The sequence below is a fragment of the Oncorhynchus gorbuscha genome, linkage group LG05 (assembly GCF_021184085.1).
Source record: "Oncorhynchus gorbuscha isolate QuinsamMale2020 ecotype Even-year linkage group LG05, OgorEven_v1.0, whole genome shotgun sequence".
NCBI lineage: Eukaryota > Metazoa > Chordata > Actinopteri > Salmoniformes > Salmonidae > Oncorhynchus > Oncorhynchus gorbuscha.
Genome location: NC_060177.1, coordinates 21,932,771 through 21,956,433, shown reverse-complemented (window position 1 = coordinate 21,956,433; position 23,663 = coordinate 21,932,771). Strand labels below are relative to the sequence as shown.

At 42.6% G+C, this 23,663-nt stretch overlaps 1 protein-coding gene across 2 annotated transcripts in view; it reads right to left on the bottom strand.

The window, feature by feature from the left end:
- Positions 1–23,663, bottom strand: part of LOC124035658 (chromodomain Y-like protein 2) — a 78,118-nt gene that overhangs the window by 28,138 nt on the left and 26,317 nt on the right. Inside the window, exons 1-2 of one of the 2 annotated variants that reach the window (XM_046349224.1) lie at positions 19,738–20,058; positions 8,690–9,356 (exon numbers count right to left, since the gene is read on the bottom strand). In XM_046349224.1, coding sequence (XP_046205180.1) covers positions 8,690–9,356; positions 19,738–19,761 — 691 coding nt within the window. In that variant the 5' untranslated portion in view covers positions 19,762–20,058. Of the gene's footprint in view, positions 1–8,689; positions 9,357–19,737; positions 20,059–23,663 lie in introns of those variants that run through there. The other variant, XM_046349225.1, reaches the window with a different exon arrangement.

The following is a 23,663-nucleotide window of genomic DNA, read 5'->3' as shown; positions in this document are numbered from 1 at the left end:
GTATTATATTAAGTTAAAATAAGTGTTCATTCAGTATTGTTGTAATTATCATTATTACAAATACATAAAAAATATAAAATAAAGTATATTTTTTTAATTCGGACGATTAATCGGTATCGGCTTTTTTGGCCCTCCAATAATCGGTATCGGTATTGAAAAATCATAATCGGTTGACCTCTATCATCTATATTGCTCTGTTTGCATGTCTATTCAGACTCTTTCTTAAAATACTCCCTTGAAAGAGTGAGAAGGCTATATCAATTTTCTTTGTCATCAGGCAACATCCCCATTTTGCTGCTCTCTTGTCAACGTATCATAACTATTGAATCAGACCCTCGATTCTATTCGTCTCTAAGTCAATGAAAGAGGAATGACTGCAAATGAGCAGAGAGAATGGATTCACACCAAGGCCCCAGTCTGGGGTAAATTATGGCTGTGACAACATTCAAATAGAAGACCATGATCCTCAGAGAGAGACAATGTGACTAATTTTGTTTACAGGTCTACATTGAACAATTACTGAGCACTGCTGACCACAGAAGACCAAACAGGGACCAACATTTAGTTGGTTACTGACCAAGGCAAACATAACTTGACCCATTGAGAGATTAGCCACTACAATGATCATTTATTCTATTCCTACAAATATATTTTAACACAACAAATGTTTCAGCACAACTATTCTATGATCTGATTTGACCATGGGAAAAAGAGCTAGTGTAATGAGGTGCGTACTGGCGGCAGGGAAGTCAGGCGCAGGAGAGAGAAAACTGATTACAACGGTGTCGTTTAATCAACATAAACCACCGTCAACAGAACAAGACATGAAATGGGTCAAACAAAACCCGGTAAACACCAGCATACCGTTGCACAAGCACTACAAGAAACAATTGCGGACAAGTACATGGGGGGAACAGAGGGTTAAATACACAACATGGAATTGATGGAATTGGAACCAGGTGTGATGGAAGACCAGACAAAACCAATGGAAAATCAAAAGTGGATCGGCAATGGATCGGTGACGTCGACCGCCGCACGCCGCCCGAACAAGGAGAGAGACCAACTTCGGCGGAAGGCGTGACAGCTAGTGTAAATGCTGGCAAACCGTGTCCAAACCTTCTCTTGATCCCTCAGGGGTAGGTAGGCCTTTCAGAGTCCCCAGACCCCAGCCAGATGTTAGACTCCAAGGCTAGCTGTAAGCGTGACAGACATTTCTCCTCGGTTATCTTAGACATCATAGGTGATCACTCGACCAATAAACTATTACACTCATTGCGATGGGACCATATTGAGGCAAATGTTTCTATGAAGGCAAAGTGACACTAATGAATCCGTATAGTGGAAGTATATAGATTGATGACATTAAAACGTCAACCCTGTCCTGCTTTCACGATAGACAGAGGTAGAGACGATAATGCAAAGCATAAGGGACTGTAGCTCATTTGTGACCGACCACCTCGATTCGGTCTTATGTGGCAAAATTTGAAATGGTGTTTTTTACGTTGGACAAAAGTAGTGATTCACAGCTACAAAATGGTATATCATACACTGCAGTCATTCTGCTTTGAAAGTTAAACTTGTAACCTCACTTTTGAGGAAATGTCCCTTGAATGTTTTGGTACACCTACTGTAGAGCTCTTCTTTGTCTACACCTATTCATCATCGTTCACACCCTCTTAACCTTTAGCCCCGCCCATCTCTTTAGAGATTCTCATGCGAGGCCATGTGCTAAACAGAGTGAGTAAGGTATTGTAAGTCGCTCTGGATAAGAGCGTCTGCTAAATGACTTAAATGTAAATGTAATGTATTGTAGTAGAGACCCAAAGATTTCAAGACTAAAAGTGGTGAATGTAGTAGCCTACAATAAAGAAAAACTCCAGGTAACAATACACTATGTAGTCCTTTGCCTATATACTAATCTGACTTTGGTGCAGGTAATGTTGTTGTTCACCTTACCGTCTTTGGTAAACACACACAATATCAAACACAAAGGTGTGAACAGTACAGTGAAATGGTTACTTGTATATTTGCATAGTAGCAATATCAAAACATAAAGTGTTCAGATAGAAATGTTGTATAAATATGTTATAATTATTAGATGATGCTTACTGAGACACACCTAAATTGATGGGTCATGTGAAAGAAATGCTTTAACCTCCCATCACATCTAGCTGGGATTGGTCACTATTGTCTAGACATGTACACATGTTTATGAAATGCAATAGATGGCCGTATTCACCCCCGGACACACCTGGCTAACTTGATGGGTCATGTAATCTGGCAAAGTCTTTTGTTTAGACATGTAGCTAGCTAGGTAAACAATGAATCATAATCCCAACCATACTACTAGCAATACAAACTGATTGTCATAGCTAGCCACCATGCATGAAATGCTGTAGTATGTTTCTGCAGGTAGCTAAAGCTAACCAACTAACGGTGACTAACCCAATTCCGTACAAATTTGCGCAACCACGACATTCAAACAAGGCTGCAATGAAAACTAATGGGACTGTAGCAACTGTGTTGACATCAACATTTGGGGTGTGAACTACATTTCTATTCAAGCGTCGATTGACATGGTAATGGCTCTATAGAGAAAAGATTTTAAAAACTGACCCCTCCGACGCTGTACGTTAAATTGTGACGTGTTATGACATAACGTACAGCACACATAAAGCAACTAATTCTGTCTTACAGCCTGTCTCCACCAGGTGTAGCACTTCCCTCACCATTTAAAACAAAAAAGGGACAGGGACAGGGTAAGGGGAATACCTAGTCAATTTTTGCATCATCACTGCAAGCTATCATGACTCTCAAAAGCTGCTGTTTACTTCTGAAGATCACTTTAGCACCGCCCTAAAAACCCGATTCAAAATCGCCCCCGAACCTTCAAATAGGTACAGTGCCTTGCGAAAGTATTCGGCCCCCTTGAACTTTGCGACCTTTTGCCACATTTCAGGCTTCAAACTTAAAGATATAAAACTATATTTTTTTGTGAAGCATCAACAACAAGTGGGACAAATATATGCTAGTGTATTGATTTTAAGAAAGGCATTGATGTTTATGGTTAGGTACACATTGGTGCAACGACAATGCTTTTCGCGAATGCCCTTGTTAACTTCTTGGTGACAGGGGGCAGTATTTTCACGTCCGGATGAAATGCATGCCCAAATTCAACTGCCTGCTACTCGTCCCCAGAAGATAAGATATGCATATTATTAGTATATTTGGATAGAAAACACTCTGAAGTTTCTAAAACTTTTTGAATCATGTCTGAGTATATTTTTATTTCTGAGTTTTGTGTCGCACCTGCAGGGTTGAAATATGTTTTCTGTCTTTGTTTACGGAGGTGCTACCCTCAGATAATAGAATCGTTTGCTTTTGCCGGAAAGCCTTTTTGAAATCTGACACGGTGGCTGGATTCACGTGTAGCTTTAATTTGGTATCTTACATGTGTGATTTCATGAAAGTTTGATATTTATAGTAATTTATTTGAATTTGGCACACTGCATTTTCACTGGCTTTTGGCCAGGTGGGACGCTAGCGTCCCACATATCCCAGAGAGGTTAAATCACCCGTTCGGCGAAGTAGGCTGTGATTCAATGATAAATTAACAGGCACTGCATCGATTATATGCAACCGAAGACAAGCTAGATAAACCAGTAATATCATCAACCATGTGTAGTTTAACTAGTGATTATGTGAAGATTGATTGTTTTTATAAGATAAGTTTAATGCTAGCTAGCACCTTACCTTGGCTCCTTGCTGCACTCGCATAACAGGTAGTCAGCCTGCCACGGAGTCTCCTCGTGGTGTGCAATGTAAATCGGCCACAATCGGTGTCCAAGAATGATGATTACCGACTGTTATGAAAACTTGAAATCGGCCCTAACTAATCGGCCATTCCGATTAATCGGTTGACCTCTAGTTTGAATGAATGCTTATGAGCGTGCTGCTGCCTACCAACGGTCAGTCAGACTGCTCTATCAAATATCAAATCATAGACTTAATTATAATAAACACACAGAAATACGAGCCTTAGGTCATTAATATGGTCAAATCCAGAAACTATCATTTTGAAAACAAAAGGTTTATTCTTTCAGTGAAATACAGAACCATCTAAATATTGCTGTTGCATTGCAGAACCTTCAATGTTATGTCATAATTATGTAGCCAGGCGGCCCAAACTGCTGCATATACCCTGACTCTGCAGTTAATATTAACTGGCTAACATGAATTTCTTTTAACTAAATATGCAGGTTTAAAAAATATATACTTGTGAATTGATTTTAAGAAAGGAATTGATGTTTATGGTTAGGTACATTTGTTCAACGATTGTGCTTTTTTCACGAATGCTCTTTTGTTAAATTGTCACCCTTTTGGCGAAGTTGAAGTAGGCTGTGATTCGATGATAAATTAACAGGCACCGCATTGATTATATGCAACGCAAGACAAGCTAGTTAAACTAGTAATATCATCAACCATGTGTAGTTAACTAGTGATTATGCTAAGATTGATTGTTTTTTATAAGATAAGTTTAATGCTAGCTAACAACTTACCGTGGCTTCTTGCTGCACTCGCGTAACAGGTGCCTGCCACACAGTCTCCTCGTGGATGGCAATGTAATCGGCCATAATCGGCATCGAAAAATGCAGATTACAGATTGTTATGAAACCTTGAAATCAGCCCTAATTAATAGGTCGACTTCTAGTAGCAACACTTTTTCAGTTCTCCAAGGATTATCTTCACATACTGAGCAGCTCATGTTATAGATAGAAGCATGCTACATGGCAGACCAATCCAAACTCATCTCTCTACATGTCAAGCCCAGCCATTATTTCAGCCAATCATGGCAGGTTCCTGCCTTTTTCTGTGGCTAAACCAACTAGGCTCTTAATTTAACTATTGTATTTCTATTTACGCATGGCTTACAAGTTTGTTATTAAGACACATGAAAGATCACATAATCCAGAAGGCATTTCTGTCAAAAAATGAATTTTATAAAAATAAAACGATTACATTCAAATGCCTCTCCTGTGAAGTAGTGACGTACGACATAAGGCTAGCTTCCTGAAACAGGTCACATTTATGAGCCCATTGCTGTGTCTTTCAGCTGGGGTCTAAGTGACTCTGGATTGGAAAACAATAATCATAAATGGAAAGACACAAAGGGTTTCTGTTGAAACACAGATTTTTTATGCTTTTTACAAGGGTTTCAGACAAATATGTGCCCTGCAAAAATCACTGTTCAAGTGTAATACAAGCATGCCTGCTTTTGGCTTTTCTTCGTATGTTTGACGCAAATCGAATCTTCCATTCCTCTCAATTTAAAAAAAAAAGCTATTGAGCAGCAACACTGCATTCCTGAAGACAAACAATGTATTCGAAATGCTTCAGTCTGGTTTTAGACCCCATCATAGCACTGAGACTTCACTTGTGATGGTGGTATAAATTACAATTTAATGGCATCAGACCAAGGCTCTGCATCTGTCCTCGTGCTCCTAGACTTTAAGTGCTGATTTTGATACCATCGATCACCACATTCTTTTGGAGAGATTGGAAACCCAAATTGCTCTACAAGTTCTGGCCTGGTTTAGATCTCATCTGTCGGAAAGATATCAGTTTGTCTCGGTGAATGGTTTGTCCTCTGACAAATCAACTGTACATTTCGGTGTTCCTCAAGGTTCCGTTTTAGGACCACTATTGTTTTCACTATATATTTTACCTCTTGGGGATGTCATTCGAAAACATAATGTTAACTTTCACTGCTATGCGAATGACACACAGCTGTACATTTCAATGAAACATGGTGAAGCCCCAAAATCGCCCTCGATAGAAGCATGTGTTTCAGACATAAGGAAGTGCTAAATACGGCTGCTAGAATACTGACTAGAACCCCAAAAATGTGATCATATTACTCCAGTGCTAGCCCCCCTACACTGGCTTCCTCCTGTTAAGGCAAGGGCTGATTTCAAGGTTTTACTGATAACCTACAAAGCATTACATGGGCTTGCTCCTACCTCTCTTTCTGATTTGGTCCTGCCGTACATACCTACACGTACGCTACAGTCACAAGACGCAGGCCTCCTAATTGTCCCTAGAATTTCTAAGCAAACAGATGGAGGCAGGGTTTTCTCCTATAGAGCTCAATTTTTATGGAATGGTCTGCCTAACCATGTGAGAGACGCAAACTCAGTCTCAACCTTTAAGTCTTTACTGAAGACTCATCTCTTCAGTGGGTCATATGATTGAGTGTAGTCTGGCCAAGGAGTGTGAAGGTGAACGGAAAGGTACTGGAGCAACGAACCGCCCTTGCCGTCTCTGCCTGGCCGGTTCCCCTCTCTCCACTGGGATTCTCTGCCTCTAACCCTATTACAGTGGCTGAGTCACTGGCTTACTGGTGCTCTTTAATGCTGTCCCTAGGGGGGGTGAGTCACTTGAGTGGGATGAGTCACTGACGTGATCTTCCTGTCTGGGTTGTCGCCCCCCTTGGGTTGTGCCGTGGCGGAGATCTTTGTGGGTTATACTCGGCCTTGTTTCAGGATGGTAAGTTGGTGGTTGAAGATATCCCACTAGTGGGGCGGCAGAGTAGCCTAGTGGTTAGAGCATTGGACTTGTAACCGGAAGGTTGCAAGTTCAAACCCCTAGCTGACAAGGTACAAATCTGTCGTTCTGCCCCTGAACAGGCAGTTAACCCACTGTTCCTAAACCGTCATTGAAAATAATAATTTATTCTTAACTGACTTGCCTGGTTAAATAAAGGTAAAATTAAATAAATATATAAAAAAAAGTGGTGTGGGAGCTGTGCTTTGGCAAAGTGGGTGGGGTTATATCCTTCCTGTTTGGTCCTGTCCGGGGGTATGATCGGATGGGGCCACAGTGTCTCCTGACCCCTCGTGTCTCAGCCTCCTGTCTCAGTATTTATGCTGCAGTAGTTTATGTGTCGGGGGGCTAGGGTCAGTTTGTTATATCTGGAGTACTTCTGTCTTATCCGGTGTCCTGTGTGAATTTAAGAATGATCTCTCGAATTCTCTCTTTCTCTCGGAGGACCTGAGCCTTAGGACCATGCCTCAGGACTACCTGGCATGATGACTCCTTGATGTCCCCAATCCACCTCGCCGTGCTGCTGCTCCAGTTTCAACTGTTCTGCCTGCGGCTATGGAATCCTGACCAGTTCACCGGACGTGTTACCTGTCCCAGACATGCTGTTTTCAACTCTCTAGAGACAGCAGGAGTGGTAGAGATACTCTTAATGATCGGCTATGAAAAGCCAACTGATATTTACTCCTGAGGTGCTGACTTGCTGCACCCTCGACAACTACTGTGATTATTTTTATTTGACCATGCTGGTCATTTATGAACATTTGAACATCTTGGCCATGTTCTGTTATAATCTCCATCCGGCACAGCCAGAAGAGGACTGGTCCACCCCTCATAGCCTGATTCCTCTCTAGGTTTCTTCCTAGGTTCTGGCCTTTCTAGGGAGTTTTTCCAAGCCACTGCGCTTCTACACCTGCATTGCTTCCTGTTTGGGGTTTCAGGCTGGGTTTCTGTACAACACTTTGAGATATCAGCTGATGTACGAAGGGCTATATAAATACATTTGATTTGATCAATGCAGTGACTTTCCATGTCTTGTTCTAGTCAGATATGCGAACATTATTCAACCTCTTCACAGCTCTACCGTGGCGAGGGCTCCAGCTTATCCTGAGTGCTAATAGAAAACTAACAGCAACAATAAAATGCTTTACAGAACATGATTCACACCTAACATAAATATGAGGTGTACAGTAGTACTGTGTTGTAAAGTGTAACACACTGTGGTAATGTGGCCATTAACTGCTTTCAGTATATCATCAGTATGCTGTAATGTGTTAAATTTGCCACCTGGCACTGATTTGCTTGGGTATTGGACTAAAACAAAATCATAAAATACTACCACTGACAAACACCCAGTCTATCAAGACAAATGTCGAAGAATCTAACTATCAATGTGATGACAAACAGCTTCCACACATTGTGATTTGACCCTGGCAGAGGTGGAAAGGACTTTATAAATATAATCATTAACTCAATGAGACTAGTCTTGGACTGTGACCCGGGAGTGAAATTCACTGTCCCTATCACCACTCTCAGTAGTACAATACTGAACCATATGGACCTCAGAGCATGCATTCAACTATAGGTTACGGAGGCATCCTCTGGCTGTCTCATCTACATCTGGTACAATGCAGAGATACAACCTGGTTTACCAAATCCACTATGGCATGTAGCTAACTGTCCAGGATACAACGCGTCTCCATTTCTAATATTCCCATCCCGCTGGAATCACTGTAATTCAATAGAGAACAAAACTACATTGAATCGGAATTGAGTGAAAATGAAAAATGACAACAACAATATAACAATGTAATTTCCACTGGGCTATTATGTAAGCCTACTGGCTGGCATATTGGCAAGATAGCAAGCTGACTGAACAAACCAGCATCACCTCAAGCTGTGATGTAAATGTTCCATCTATCCCTCTGTCTATCAATCCTACTAGAAATCCTAGAGATCCCTGCACATGTTCATTCAATCAATAGCTAGGGGCACAAATGTTTTCTGGCCAGGTCACTTGTCCAGGACAACTCATGACCCTGCTATCTATAATAAGGTGTATATATACCATTCAGAGCGCAGCACTTACCTAGTTCATTGACCAGTGGTGTCCCGGTGGTCTCCACACCCCCCATCACCCTCTCCGTGTCATGGGTCAGTCTGTGTGTCCTGGCTGCTGCCCCGTACAGGACAGGGTCCATCTCTCCGTTCTGTAGTCCGTTATGAGGGGCCCTTACCGGGGGCACAAACTGCAGTCCCCCCGGAGGAGCCTTGTACGGCATAGCTTTGGTCATCCTGTGTGGAGAAACATGCTTCCCTCCCCCTCCTCCTCCTCCGCTCACCTTCTTCTGCTTCTGAGAAGCTCCAGTACCAACCCCCAAACCCATGCCCTCCCTTACTCCTGCCCCAGGATTAACCCCGGCCCCTGGACTAACACCAGTACTTTTCTTCTTACGTGCCTCTGCTCGTGCTCTCGGGGTGTCTGGGGCAGGAGGACGGGCGGATAGGAGGTGTGGTCCAACTCCCCCTGGTGGCCCTCCCGGCCTCCCTGGTCCCCCAGCCGCCCCGGGGGGCAGCTTGGGAGGTTTGGGTTGTTTGTGTTGGGTGTGCAGATGCAGGCCGTCGATGAACTCCTCACAGTGCAGCAGGTGGTGCTCGGGCTCCCAGGTGTCCTCCTTGCTGCCGTAACCCTTCCACCGGATCAGGTACTCCCACTTGCCCTTCTTGTTGCGCCGCTTGTCCATGATCCGCTCCACCTAGAGGGAGAAAATCAAGAAAGAGTCAGTATTTCAAACGACATGATCACAATTCAATGACATTATCCTTGCCTAACAAATACCTATCAGTTCCTTGGTGATTCATTCAAAAATGTGCACATGATACCATTTGTAATGATTTCAAATCAGATTCTAAAAGTACCACCTGTCACCATGACATTCTCTAGTAAGTATGTGTAATAGGGATGTAAATAAAGTCTGACCAGGTTAGAGCTCCTCTTTGAATCTCTCCTCTTTAATGTTAGTCTATCAGTGATTCTGTTCTGGAATGGCTGTGCTGATAGGCAAGCTCTCATCATGTGTTAGAGAGAGCGGTTCTGGGAGATGTAGGAGAGGAACAATGGGAGCAGCACTGTGATCACACCATTACAGATGAACCAGATATCTGTTCTGTGGATGATGAGAGGGGATTGATCAGCAAGTCAGAGTGGTACATTTCCAAGTTTTCTAACTTCAATCATGTAAAATGTGGAGCTGACAGACTGAGCATTTTGGCATAAGGGTAATTCTATAACTTTCTGACTGCCCCACTTTTGATTTGAACGAAACATTCCATGCATGTTTGCCCATGGTAGGAGTGGTCAGAAAGTGACTTGCTTGACATAAATGCCAAAACATTCAGGAGATAAATGTGCTCAAAGTTGACCCCTTTTGTATACCCACCCTACCATGAGACATCCATGTTTCATCACTGAATAAAGATAAACAGCTGGGTTTGATGTCATTTGAAAGCTTACAAACAGGGTTGTCAAACTCTTTAATAATCACGTAGAGAGGTGAAAGCCATGTCGTGCCTATAAACAAGTGAGAAGCGTGACTCCAAACTGCTGTCTGAAAGCAATGGGCACTTTCTCATTCACTCGAGAGATGTCATTGTTTTAGAAACATGGAAAAAAATAGGTGATTATAATGCCTCCACTACAGTCTAGTTTGTTCATTGTGTAACAGACAGGGTGCTTTTGACATATTCTCAAATGCACAATAATTAGACTCAGGAGTGCTGGTAATGATGGAGACAATGTTTGTCAGCACTGAACAAGTCCATTACCAACTAGGAAGTGTTCAATGTTCAGCGACTATATCTGGAATACACAAATAATACAAAGCACAAACCTTAAAGTGTAGACTGACACAGACAGACTCAATAAGAACAGCACACACACAAACAGAAAGACCAACAATATAAGTAATTCCATCCTGGGTCCGACACAGAAGGACTGGCAGAGGAACACAAATGTACTGCTAAAGAGGAGATGTCAGTGGAATAGTACACACACACACACACACACACACACACACACACACACACACACACACACACACACACACACACACACACACACACACACACACACACACACACACACACACACACACACACACACACACACACTTCCATGACTAAACAGAAGGATCTCTGAAGGGGAAGAATCTGTTTCAAAGATGACCAAATCATTTGGTTTTGCCATATAGACACTTACTGTATACACTTACAGTATAGACACTTACTACAAAGAGATCCACAAAGCACTTCCTTCTTCCTCAGCTCTATATTAACACTACTCAAGCAGGCCAATAGTACCAACTCCAGAGAGCTGGGAACGACAGGGCAGCATACCCCATCTCCATTCCAAAATAGAGTAAAACTTAACACCTCAGACTATTCTAGCACAGATAAAGACACACTGTATATTCGAACTTCATGAACTACTTAGACATTTATATGCAAATGTTGTGGACACCTCTTCAAATTAGTGGATTTGTTCCTGACAGGTGTATCAAACCTAGCACACAGCCATGCAATCTCCATAGACAAACATTGCGCAGCCATGCAATCCATAGACTAACATTGGCAGAAGGATGGCCTTGCTGTAGAGCTCAGTGACTTTCAATTTGGCACTGCCATAGGATACCACCTTTCCCAACAAGTCAGTTCGTCAAATTTCTGCCCTCTAGAGCTGCCCCGGTCAACTGTAAGTGCTGTTATTGTGAAGTGAAAACGTTTTAGAGCAACAATGGCTCAGACGTAAAGTGGTAGGCCACACAAGCTCACAGAATAGGACTGGCGAGTGCTGGAGCACACAGCTCGCAAAAATCGTCTGTCATCAGTTGCAACACTCACTACCGACTTCCAAACTGCCTCTGGAACCAATGTCAGCACAAGAACTGTTCATTGGGATCTCATGAAATGGGTTTCCATGGCCGAGCAGCCGCACACAAGCCCAAGATCACCACCGCAATGCCAAGTGACGGCTGGAGTGGTGTAAAGCTCGCCGCCATTGGACTCTGGGGCAGTGGAAACGGGTTTTCTGGAGTGATAAATCACACTTCACCATCTGGCAGTCCGATGGACAAATCTGGGTTTGCTGATGCCAGGAGAACGCTACCTGCCCCAATGCATAGTGCCAACTGTAAAGTTTGGTGGAAGAGGAATAATGGACTAGAGATGTTTTTCATGGTCTAGGCCCCTTAGTTCCAGTGAAGGGAAATCTTAACGCTACATCATACAATGGCATTCTAGATTATTTTTTGCCTCCAACTTTGTGGCAATAGTTTGGAGAAGGCCTTTTCCTGTTTCAGCATGACAATGCCCACATGCACAAAGCGAGGTCCATACAGAAATGGTTACTCGAGATCAGTGTGGAAGAACTAGACTGGCCTGCACAGAGCCCTGACCTCAACCACATCAACCACCTTTGGGATGAATTGAAATCTGACTGTGAGTCAGCCTTATCGCCTAACATCAGTGCCCGACCTCACTAATGCTCTAGTGGCTGAATGGAAGCAAGTCCCCACAGCAATGTTCCAACATCTAGTGGAAAGCCTTCCCAGAAGAGTTGTTATAGCTGCAAAAGGAGGGACCAACTCCATATTAATGCCCATGATTCTGGAATGAGATGTCCAATGAGCAGGTATCCACATACTTTTGGTCATGTAGTGTATGTTTCTCGGCTTCCAGGGAGAATTGATTCTTAAAAGTACATTTGTAACGTCTTGCTGGTGGGAGATTCAGTAGGACCCACTGTGGGAAGAAGATAAGAACCCATAGGCTGACATGTAGGCTGTTATCATGGAGAACCCTTAAACATGACTGTGGATATTCATGGTCACACACACACACACACACACACTGAGCATGACATTTGACAGAGCCATTATGAATGACCACAGAATACAAATAGTCAAGGGGGAGCTTTCTCCATTCTACACACAGACACCCGGATGCATAATAAAGGTTATGTTTTCTGGATCATGGGTCATGACCCTTTCAGTGGTCGATATTATTCTGTATAACATTCTGTTTTCGGAGTATGTTCATGTGTGTATAGATGTGCGTGTGGTACAGGTGTTCTCCTGTTTGCCTGTTGCATGTCCACCCACGGAGACCAAGCAAACAGAAACAAGCCTAATTGGTTGGCAGCAGCTCTCTCACGCCCTCCACCACATCATCTCAGGAGGGACATTCCCTCTAGATCTCCTGTTCTCATGGAGGCAGTTGACAATGGCACTGGAGAAACTAGCAGCAGACCTTGATGCTTCAGGGACATCACTGAGGTTCTCTGTGGCCATTCATGCTTTATTCCAATAACCAGCATTACATGCTGCAGAAAAGCAATCTTTATTATCACATTAAGGAAGCCAAACACTGTAGAATTCAAGTGTGTTAATAGACATAACTCTATCTATGGTGTCCTCTTCAATAATCTGTGATGGCCTCTTTGTTTGCAAATGAATATACAGTACACTGATTGTCAGCTATTAACCTGAACTGTTGACCTAGGTTGTTCTCTGACAATACAACAAAGATAGAAACCAAATTAGTACTGGAAAGGGGGCAATTTTATAGAGAACAGAGTCTGTTTTATACTGCAATCCATTTCTTGATCCAGTCCTCCATTCATCACACAACCTCACATCTTGCCAAGCGTTGTTTTTCCTCAGCAGTTAACCTTGTACCAGATGGAAGTGCCCTGACATTTAGCCCCAGCCTTTCCTTGGTGTTTAGTTGTCTCATACACAATGCTGCGGATGACATGCTGTGGGAAGACAAGCAGACTCCCACACTAAGGAGCATGCAGACATCAGTCTGGCTACTATACTTTACCCTCCCCACTAGTTATGTAGCGGCCTGCCTCCAGTTCAAATGCTTTTCTCCTTTCCTTTAGAAAACATCCTCCCACCCACATGACTTCAATGTAGCTTGACTTAGCCCTAGCATCGAAGGTGGGAGGGGCAGCATGTGTGTGTGTTGGTGTGTGCCTGTGTGTGTACAGAGGAGAGTTTAATGAAATGCCTTTATAAGAGAGAAAAGGAGTAACAAAAAGTAGTGATTTACTCCCACACAGGAGAGAGCAAGCAGCACAGAGCTCCACATGACATACACATCTGTGTAACACACAAACAGCAAGCCGGAATGGCTGTCTGCCTCCCAGCAAGCCCATTAACACATAGTAGGACACTGAGCCCAAATGACCATCCGCCCATTACCAGACAGTGATGGGATGAGCAACAGGGACATAAATACAGAGCCACTCCACATTGATACTATGCTGGCCTGTGTATAAAAATATGTATATAGAAAGTATTCAGACCCCTTCACTTTTTACACAATTTGTTACCTTACAGCCGTATTCTAAAATGTTTTATAACACCCCGTCCCCCCTCAATTTACACACAATATCCCATTATGACGAAGAAAAGTTTTTTAGAAATGTTTGCAAATGTATTAAAAATAGAAAACTGAAATATGACATTGACATAAGTATTCAGTCCCTTTACTCAGTATTTGTTGAAGCAGCTTTGGTAGTGATTACAGCCTCGATTCTTGGGTATGACACTACAAGCTTGGCACACCTGTATTTGGGGAGTTTCTCCCATTCTTCTATGCATATCTTCTCAAGCTCTGCAGAGCTATTTTCAGGTCTCCCCAGAGATGTTTGATCGGGTTCAAGTCTGGGATCTGGCTGGGTCACTGAAGGACATCCAGAGATTTGCCCCTCCTGCATTGTCTTGGCTGTGTGCTTTGGGTTGTTGTCCTGTTGGAAGGTGAACCTTCGACCCAGTCTGAGGTCCTGAACGCTCTGGAGCAGGTTTTCATCAAGGATCTCTCTGTACTTTGCTCAGTTCATCTTTCCCCCGATCCGGACTAGTTTCCCAGTCCCTGCCACTGAAAAACATCCCCACAGCATGATGCTGCCATCACAATGCTTCACCGTAGGGATGGTATTGGCTAGGTGATGAGTGGTGCCTGGTTTCCTCCAGATGTGACGCTTGGCATTCAGGCCAAAGAGTTCAATCTTGGTTTCATCAGACCAGAGAATCTTGTTTCTCAAGGTCATGAAGTCCTTTAGGTGGCTTTTGGCAAACTCCAAGCAGACTGTCATGTGCCTTTTACTGTGGAGTGGTGGAGAGCTGCACAGATGGTTTTCCTTCTGGAAGGTTCTCCCATCTCCAGGAGCTCTGGACACAATTCTGTCTCGGAGCTCTACGGACAATTCCTTCGACCTCATGGCTGAGTTTTTGCTCTGACATGCACTGTCAACTGTGGGACCTTATATAGACAGGTGTGTGCCTTTCCAAATCATGTCCAATCAATTGAATTTACCACAGATGGACTCCAAGTTGTAGAAACATCTCAAGGATGATCAATGGAAACAGGATGTACCTGAGCTCAATTTCAAGTCTTATAGCAAAGGGTCTGAATGCTTATGTAAATAAGTTATGCTTTTTAAAATGTTTAATACATTTGCAAAAATGTCTATGTTTTGGCTTTGTCATTCTGGGAATTTGTGCATCGATTGATGAGGATTTCTTTCTATTTATTCATTTTAGAATAAGGCTGTAATGTAACAAAATGTGGAACAAGTCAAGGGATCTGAATACTTCCCACTGTATCATATTGAGCCTGAATGATGTGTGTCCAGCTTGCTCATTACCAGAGAGAGGAGATATACTAAAGAGACTGTGGAGAGTCTTCACCTCATTCCCTGGAGCCAGCTGCTTCTTTCAGCGCCATGGTGGTCCTGGCCAGTCTGCTCCTTCTGACAATGACCACCCCCAAGGGGGACAATCAGCAGGGGGCAGACGTTCAATCTCAGTAGCGTACACACACACACACACCCGTGCATGCATATACACAGACACACACACACACAGTTGGGCTGGTGTGATGAGACCGTAACATCCTCTTTCTCAATCTAACATAAGGGCCATTGTTAGTGGCCGGACCTGACATGTCACCCTGCTGGGTTCTTACTCCCAAATGGATTATTTCTGTATGCCTGTTCACCAACTATTCAATAGGAGTCACAAGCCAAGAAACACTGATTACGTGCACATTTGCAGACAAGTGGACATAAACACTAGAAACAAAAAAGAAACATACACAACTTCAATTCCCTCTGCATTCCAACTAGGCTATCAGGAGAATGTTTAATGTTAAAGGCTTTAGGTGTGGATGTGGAGCTTTGAGCTCCAGCAGTGACGAATACGCCTGCCACCCGAGGTGCTGTGCACATTAGTATGACTTAACAACCTAAGATGGACGAGCAGCAGTGGTGTCATGAAGAGACGATTATGATGCTTACCGCCCCGCGCACAGTCACACTAACCAGATCAAAGCCGACTTCAGAGAGAGAGAGAGAGAGAGAGAGAGAGGGGGGAAAACACTCTCCTTCCTCAGGTTAGTAAAACACACAAGGGGAGTGGGTTGGAGGGGTTCAACAACACACACAATACATGACTATGAGCTGGAAGGGAATCAGTGGAGGTGTAGATGCCTATCCTGAGCTGCCAAAAGCCTCAGTCTCCAGTTCACAGTACCCAGAGCCTGGGTATAGCAGGAACACACAGAGGTCAGCCAGGGCTGAATACTGCAGTTTAAACGGTGTCAAAGGGGTTCATTTAGTCCTTCTAAATTAAAATGGACATTTCTGTTTGTTGGTAGAGAACACAGAATTCATGAAAGAAGCCAAATCTCAATTTAAGCAATGGTCAAAGAACACATTGTGAGTATACTGTCTCCGAGACAGCTTCAGTGTATTTGGCGACCCATTAAGTGCTGTGTATCTCCCATGCAATGCATAGTTTATTGCCCTCATGGCCCGCGTTTCCCCCTGCGAGGTCAACCCGTTTCCTCCAGTCTCTCTCCACCGCTCCCAATGGCTAGTTACAACTACTTTTGTTTGTGGTCGTGTGTTGTGCTGATAAAGGGTGGAGGGCGGTGCGGTCTGCACAACGTATCACTGGGGGCAAAATACCTGCCCTCCATGACACCTACAGCACCCCATGTCATAGGAAGGCCAAAAAAATCATCAAGGACAACAACAACCCAAGCCACTGCCTGTTCACCCCGCTACCATCCAGAAGCGAAGGTCAGTACAGGTGTATCAAAGATCGGACCGAGAGATTGAGAAACAGCTTCTATCTCAAGGCCATCAGACTGCTAAACAGCAATCACCAACTTAGAGATGCTGCTGCCTAGACTGAGACCCAATCACTGGACACTTTAATACATTTATCACTAGTCACTTTAAATAATGCCACTTTAATCATGTTTACATATCTTCCATCACATGTATATATATATACTGTATCTTATACCATCTACTGCACCTTGCCTGTGCCGCTCGGCCATCGCTCATCCATATACTTATATGTACATATTCTACTTCACCCCTTTAGATTTGTGTGTATTAGGTAGTTGATGGCTATTTTTATTACTTGTTAGATGTGTGTGTATTAGGGAATTGTTAGAATACTTAGATATTAGATATTACTGCACTGTCGGAATTAGAAGCACAAGCATTTCGCTACATTCGCATTAACATCTGCTAACCATGTGTATGTGACCAATAAAATTTGATTTGAACTTGAGCAATACTTAAATCACTTGTTGACTAATCAAAAGGTTCTAATTTCGCACACTCCATGACCACTTTCATGACATTTTCTGGAGGCGTACAAATGTGATTTATTTCTATAACAGAATATTCATATTTCACTACATCATATCATGCATTTCTTGAAAACATAACACAAATTCCTAAATATAGCCTATCCATTGCTAATCCATAGGATTACTGCTGCTCAGTCACACAACAGAGGATTTAGCAGAACTGCAGGTGTTCTGAGACATTGGAGCATCTAGTGTAGGTGGCCACTTGAATAGACCAGACCATCTCAATCAATATGAGATAAGGAGAGGGAGAACATAAAATGAGTGTGTGTGAGTGAGTGAGAGAGGAAGAAAGTGTGTGTGTGAGTGAGTGAGAGAGGAAGAAAGTGTGTGTGTGTGGGAGGGGGGGGGGGAAGAGAGATGCAAAGAGAGATTAATGTTTGAGTGAATGTGCATAAGAAAGTAGCATAATTGTACAGTCATAGGCCTATCATATTTCAAAGATATTCCTCTGAAAACTTTATGAAATTAAGTTGAGACATGATCTTGAAATATCAATAATTCTGAGCTCTTCAATGTTTCAAATTTGATTCAGATAATTTTGATTCAACTTGCATGGCATTTAACTGGGTGTATAGGCCTAGATGTTGCAGTTCCTAATTGGAAAGTAAAAACTCCAGTTCAAATTCCTCTTCTCCTCTTCTAAACACACCTTCACGTGTAACACACGTACAGGCCTACATTTCCTGAATACAATTCATGAGTCATACAGAGGGACACTATTGATAGTGAAGTCTTCCTCTCATACTTGTGTTACCACATGTGATTGAACCAGTTCACCTGACTTACTGGAATACACAGATCTATGTGCAAAAAAGGCACTTCCAGAAGGAACATGTGCTGACTGTCAATTTCAATAAGTGGTCGTTTTGACCGTCAGAAAGTGCATTTACGTTGTAGCCAATTAATATGCCATATGAAATGTGACCTGGGCTTGTTAAGTTATATAGAGCAACAGACCTCCCATCAATTAAATGCATTTGTCATTACTAAATATATTTTTTAAGGTCAACCTTTCACGGTGCAACGATTAAAATGACTGAATATGGATTCAAACACCTGAAGAGGAGTATTTGGTGGAAAGTGGATATGCACATTTCCAACTACGTCAGCAAACACAGGAAATGTAGGCCTTATGACAATGTTGTGCCTAATGACTAAAAATAATGTGTTATTACTAATGGCTCAGGTGGTAGAGCATGGCGGTTGCTATGCCAGGGTTGTGGGTTCGATTCCCAAGGGGTCCAGTATGAAAATGTATTCACTCACTCCTGTAAGTCCCTCTGGTTAGAGCGTCTGCTAAATGCCTCAAATGTAATGAATAAGAGTTCTAATCAATCACTACAGCCTAACAAACACAGTCAGATGGGGATCATTTCAGAAGACATTTAACTGACCATTTCTCAAAGCAGTAGTGAAACAATGTAACAGAGAATTCCTAGCCAATAAATCAGAGGAAAGCACACATTTTAGTTATGACACCAAACAGCAGGAAATAGCTCACAGCTGAGATTAAGCACTAATGTCAACCTGGTCAACAGTTGATGGTGACGTGCCACACAATAGGTCAAGTACAAGGCAACTTATTTACCTATCTGGTGATGACCAGGCAATCCAACTGGTTTATGACCTTGTAGTGCAACTGGTATAGGCCACCGTGAAAAGATCGCATGATCGCATTTTTTTAGCACAACTTTTAACCTAAATCCAACAAAAAAAAGGCACCATGTCATTGATTTCACTTTAGTTGAAAACTCAATCAAATGTAGGCCTAAATCAAAACTAGACGTTGAACTGACGTGTGTGCCCAGTGGGATGTGCGCGTAATCATCGAGACCTTCTAGGCTATTCCATCCATCCATCCATCCATCCATCCATCCATCACTCAACATTTGGCAAACTTTGCGCCCCGGAATTGTTGAGGCGCACATTTTGGCACGACAAATGCATCATCTAGTTAAACCACAATAACTCCATCGAAGCTTCTCCACTACATCGTTGTCACCTCCACTAAATGTTTGCTAGGCTAATAGTACATTGCCTATCCTCTGACATGCGCACCTTCCTAACCATCACCCGCCTGGAGCAATTTAACGTGTCCGTTTAGTGCTCCTGTCACTTTATCGTGACTTTCAACAAGCGCGACCGATAGGGAGTTTATATTTTATGATCCTATCGCGAACTCGAACACTCACAACTCTATACAATTCACCCCATACAAAAGTCGCCGAGGCACATCAAAAAAAAGACGAGCCTCATCTTCTCGAGAGGGTTGGTTAGTTTCGCCTGTCAAATGGTTTAGGACTTCGTTTTTTCTCCATTAACGAGGACCTCCCCTTACTTCCTAATTCCAGTATTCGTCAATATTACTGACTATTTCTTTTAGACATGGTTTCACAGTACCTCGTAAAGATCTCCCGAAGCCATCCTGTGGTGCGGACTTCGGCGGCGCGGCGTTCTTGCTTGCCTTGTTGGCTTTTTTGGATCCTATTCGCTCGGTGTTTTGGCGAAAGCCCCGATAGACGGGTATTAGCGAGCAGCCTTGTTATTCTGAGCCAGCCGCAGTAGCAGATCATCAGACAGTGTCAATCGAGCCCGGCGCTCTGCGATGGATCGCTCTTCACTTAAAACAAACAACCAAGGGGAGATTGGGGCGGTGCTGTTTATTCAGTGCCGAGTGGATGACTGAAATTAGTCAACGTATGAACGTAATCATGTGTGAAATGCGCTCCAGCCCCCAGCGCTGTCTGCGCTGTAGAGGTAGCCCAATCTCCATGAACCAAATGGCTGATGAATAGACGTCTACTGTTGAGGGACACCAAATGATGAGTCCAATTTTCTTTCCTTTCCTGTCTGTCCAGTTGAATTGAGATCAATTCAAGAATGATCAATTCGATCATTTGAAGAACTAATTGGTTTTATAATCAATTTCACCAAGCACATATATTATTGTGAGTAATGCGATGTAGTACATTTGATTAGAGAACTGTCATTGCTCATTATAGTAGACATATTGCCCTCTTCCATTTTACTGCAATTTTTCACATTCAAATGACACGATGACCCTGACACTCACTGTAATGAATGTTCTCCATGTAATAACATAGTTGTTAACATGTATTTACCCTAAATGAGACAGGCCTACTTTTCCAATAGGGGATGGGTTACATTTACTCACCAGGTGTAAATTAAATGCAGAATAACATCGGCCTGCTCCTCTGAATACCTTCCTGTTTTAGTTGGTGCCTAAACTCAACTGGTTATTCATTTAATTAAGAATACGATTATCACTGCTTTTTCAATACTGACTTTAAGCATAATCCTGCAGAACCCAGTGCATTCCACATCCAGGCTTGCCCAGCCTTGACTTGATAAATGGGCAATAGCCACAATGCAATGCAAAGACGACTGAAGACAGTGATAAGCAACAGTATGGTACTTTCAACAGTTGTGTATGTCACATCGGACAATTATTGACAGTATACAGTTTAGTGGAAAGTGGATGACGGAAATAGATAGATAATTTTGACATTATTGCTCTATATTGATTGTAATCCGAGGGCCCTTTAGATACTCCTTACATACTTGGTGTCCTGTGATACCCATTTACTTGGCTGTGGTTTGCTTTCACATTAAACTCTTACTAAACGCTCAACACACATTTAGCCCCTACTCACCAGATATTTAGAGATACTTAGTTTCTCTCTAAGTAAGGCAGTGTGTGTGTGTGTGTGTGTGTGTGTGTGTGTGTGTGTGTGTGTGTGTGTGTGTGTGTGTGTGTGTGTGTGTGTGTGTGTGTGTGTGTGTGTGTGTGTGTGTGTGTGTGTGTGTGTGTGTGTGTGTGTGTGTGTGTGTGTGTGTGTGTGTGACTAACCACAAACCACACCCTTCAACCCCACCCCCAACAAATGGCCTCTAAGCCAACACAGCAGCACGGTTGACGTGAAATTTGGCGCTTGTGGAACTTCCTGTGACCCCACTTACTGTCCCCTGTCTGCGTCTCTCTCTCCTACTGCAGTTCATACAGCCTCGTTCTGAATCATGGGTTTTCCCTGGCCATTTAATGACAGGCAAAATAAACCCTGGAGTTTCCTCAATGTTGTCAGAGGTTGACACCATTTCTACCGGTATAAGAAACCCTCTCTTGGAGTATGAAACAAGTGCTGAACATTTATGAGAATGATTTGTAGGGATGTTACTGGTATGTTAAAACATTGACCTCAGACACGTTTTGCCTTTAAAATCAGCGACATCCCTGGCAGTAAGGCAATGAGGAAATGACAGAGGAGGAGGTGTAGTCTGAGTAGATTCCAGTTTGCTGTATGAGATCCCTTTTCCATTTGCTGAACACCAAACTGTTTGGACTGTTTAGCCGGAGGTGCACCAACACCAAGTCTATCATATGCTTCCAGAAGCTCTGCATTTCATTGTATTTGGCATGACTAGGCATAGTGTTATGTGTAATGCAGGGCCAAAACTGAGAGAGGGTGAGAGAAGAATAAGAAATTACGTCCCTTAAAAAGTTGAATTCTCTGTATTTCTAGTTGTGAAACCACTATACGTTATTTGTATGATGGACACAAACGTCTCCCGTCTACAAAACTGCTGTAGACCTGTCATGTACAGTACTACTAAGATATAGTGGGGTTATAACATATAAGTGCTCCTGATAAGTGCTACAATGCCGTATGTCTGCATAATAACCCATCGTACCTGTTGACCTGAAGTAACATGTTCCTGCTGCTTTGGCAAACGCCCATGTTTAGCCATGGCTATTTACAGACCATGACAAAGGGTTTATGCCCTTCACTGTTAGAATGACAACACAATTATCAGGCACAACGGGAGGTGTGCCCTTTTGAACACATGATGTCAGCTCTCTGTTTGCACTTTCACCTCATACCTTACTCCCAAATCATTTGTCACAGAGAGCAAAAAGGAGGAAGGGACAGAACTGCAAGGACTCTACTCTACTTTGGATATACAGCAGTGAATGTAAGCCTCAGTGTCCTACCTTCTATATGTCACCAGACAAAGCCAGCAGGAAAGTAGTGGGTGTGTGTGTGGTTTGTGATCACTTCTAAATGTCATATATGCCAGTGTTTGTCTAATACAAAAAAAATCCATAGTCTATTTAGATTTTAAAACCCCATTTTGGACTTCATCTATTCTAGAAAATCTGTACTTGTATGTTTTGCCATCAAGCCTTTCAAGTCAGGGTGCTTATGTGGCGTGCTTCTTAGACAGAGGTTTTAACTATGCCTTTTGCCTCTGAAGTGTTCATACTATCAAAGAATCAGCTAAAAAAGCCTATATCTATCTCAATGAATCCCCCTGTAGTTTACACATCAAGGTTCAGCCTGTCTTTTCCAGCCCTTGAAGCCATTATAAACCAATAGTATTTTGTGTTTGAGCCACAGAGTCCTCACAGACATATTTGACCTTGTATCAGTTGGGAGTGATTACTCATTATTTGGTGATATTTAAGACATTGTCTTTCTCAAACTATCTGTCCTCCCAACAGACTTCACTCAGGTAATTGTTTGATTTGTGTCTTTTATCAACAATGTCAGGCAGTTTCTTAAGTCCACTGTTGTTCCATTGCATCAGAAAGATGGTGTCACCTCTACGCAACACATTTATCAGAACTATCATATATTGTTGTTGATGCCTTTCATAAACAACTGATGTGTGCAGAACACTTGCCCAGAGCAGTGAACATATGGCACATGATACAGTTGAATTCAGATGTTTACATACACTTAGGTTGGAGTCATTAAAACTAATTTTTCAACAACTCCACAAATGTATTGTTAACAAACTATAGTTTTGCCAAGTCGGTTAAGACATCTACTTTGTGCATGACACAAGTGATTTTTCCAACAATTGTTTGCAGACAGATTATTTCACTTATAATTCACTGTATCACAATTCCAGTGGGTCAGAAGTATACATACACTAAATTGACTGTGCCTTTAAACAGCTTGGAAAATTCCAGAAAATTATGTCATTGGGGGTGGCAGCATCATGTTGTGTAGGTGCTTTGCTGCAGGAGGGGTTAATGCACTTCACAGAATAGATGGCATCATGAGGCAGGAAAAGCATGTGAATATATGAATATATTGAAGCAACATCTCAAGACATCAATCAGGAAGTTAAAGCTTGGTCGCAAATGGGTCTTCCAAATGGACAATGACCCCAAGCATACTTTTAAAGTTGTGGAAAAGGACTTAAGGACAACGAAGTCAAGGTATTGGAGTGGACATCATCCTCTAGAAAACTTGTGGGCAGAAGTGAAAAAGCATGTGTGAGCAAGGAGGCCTACAAAC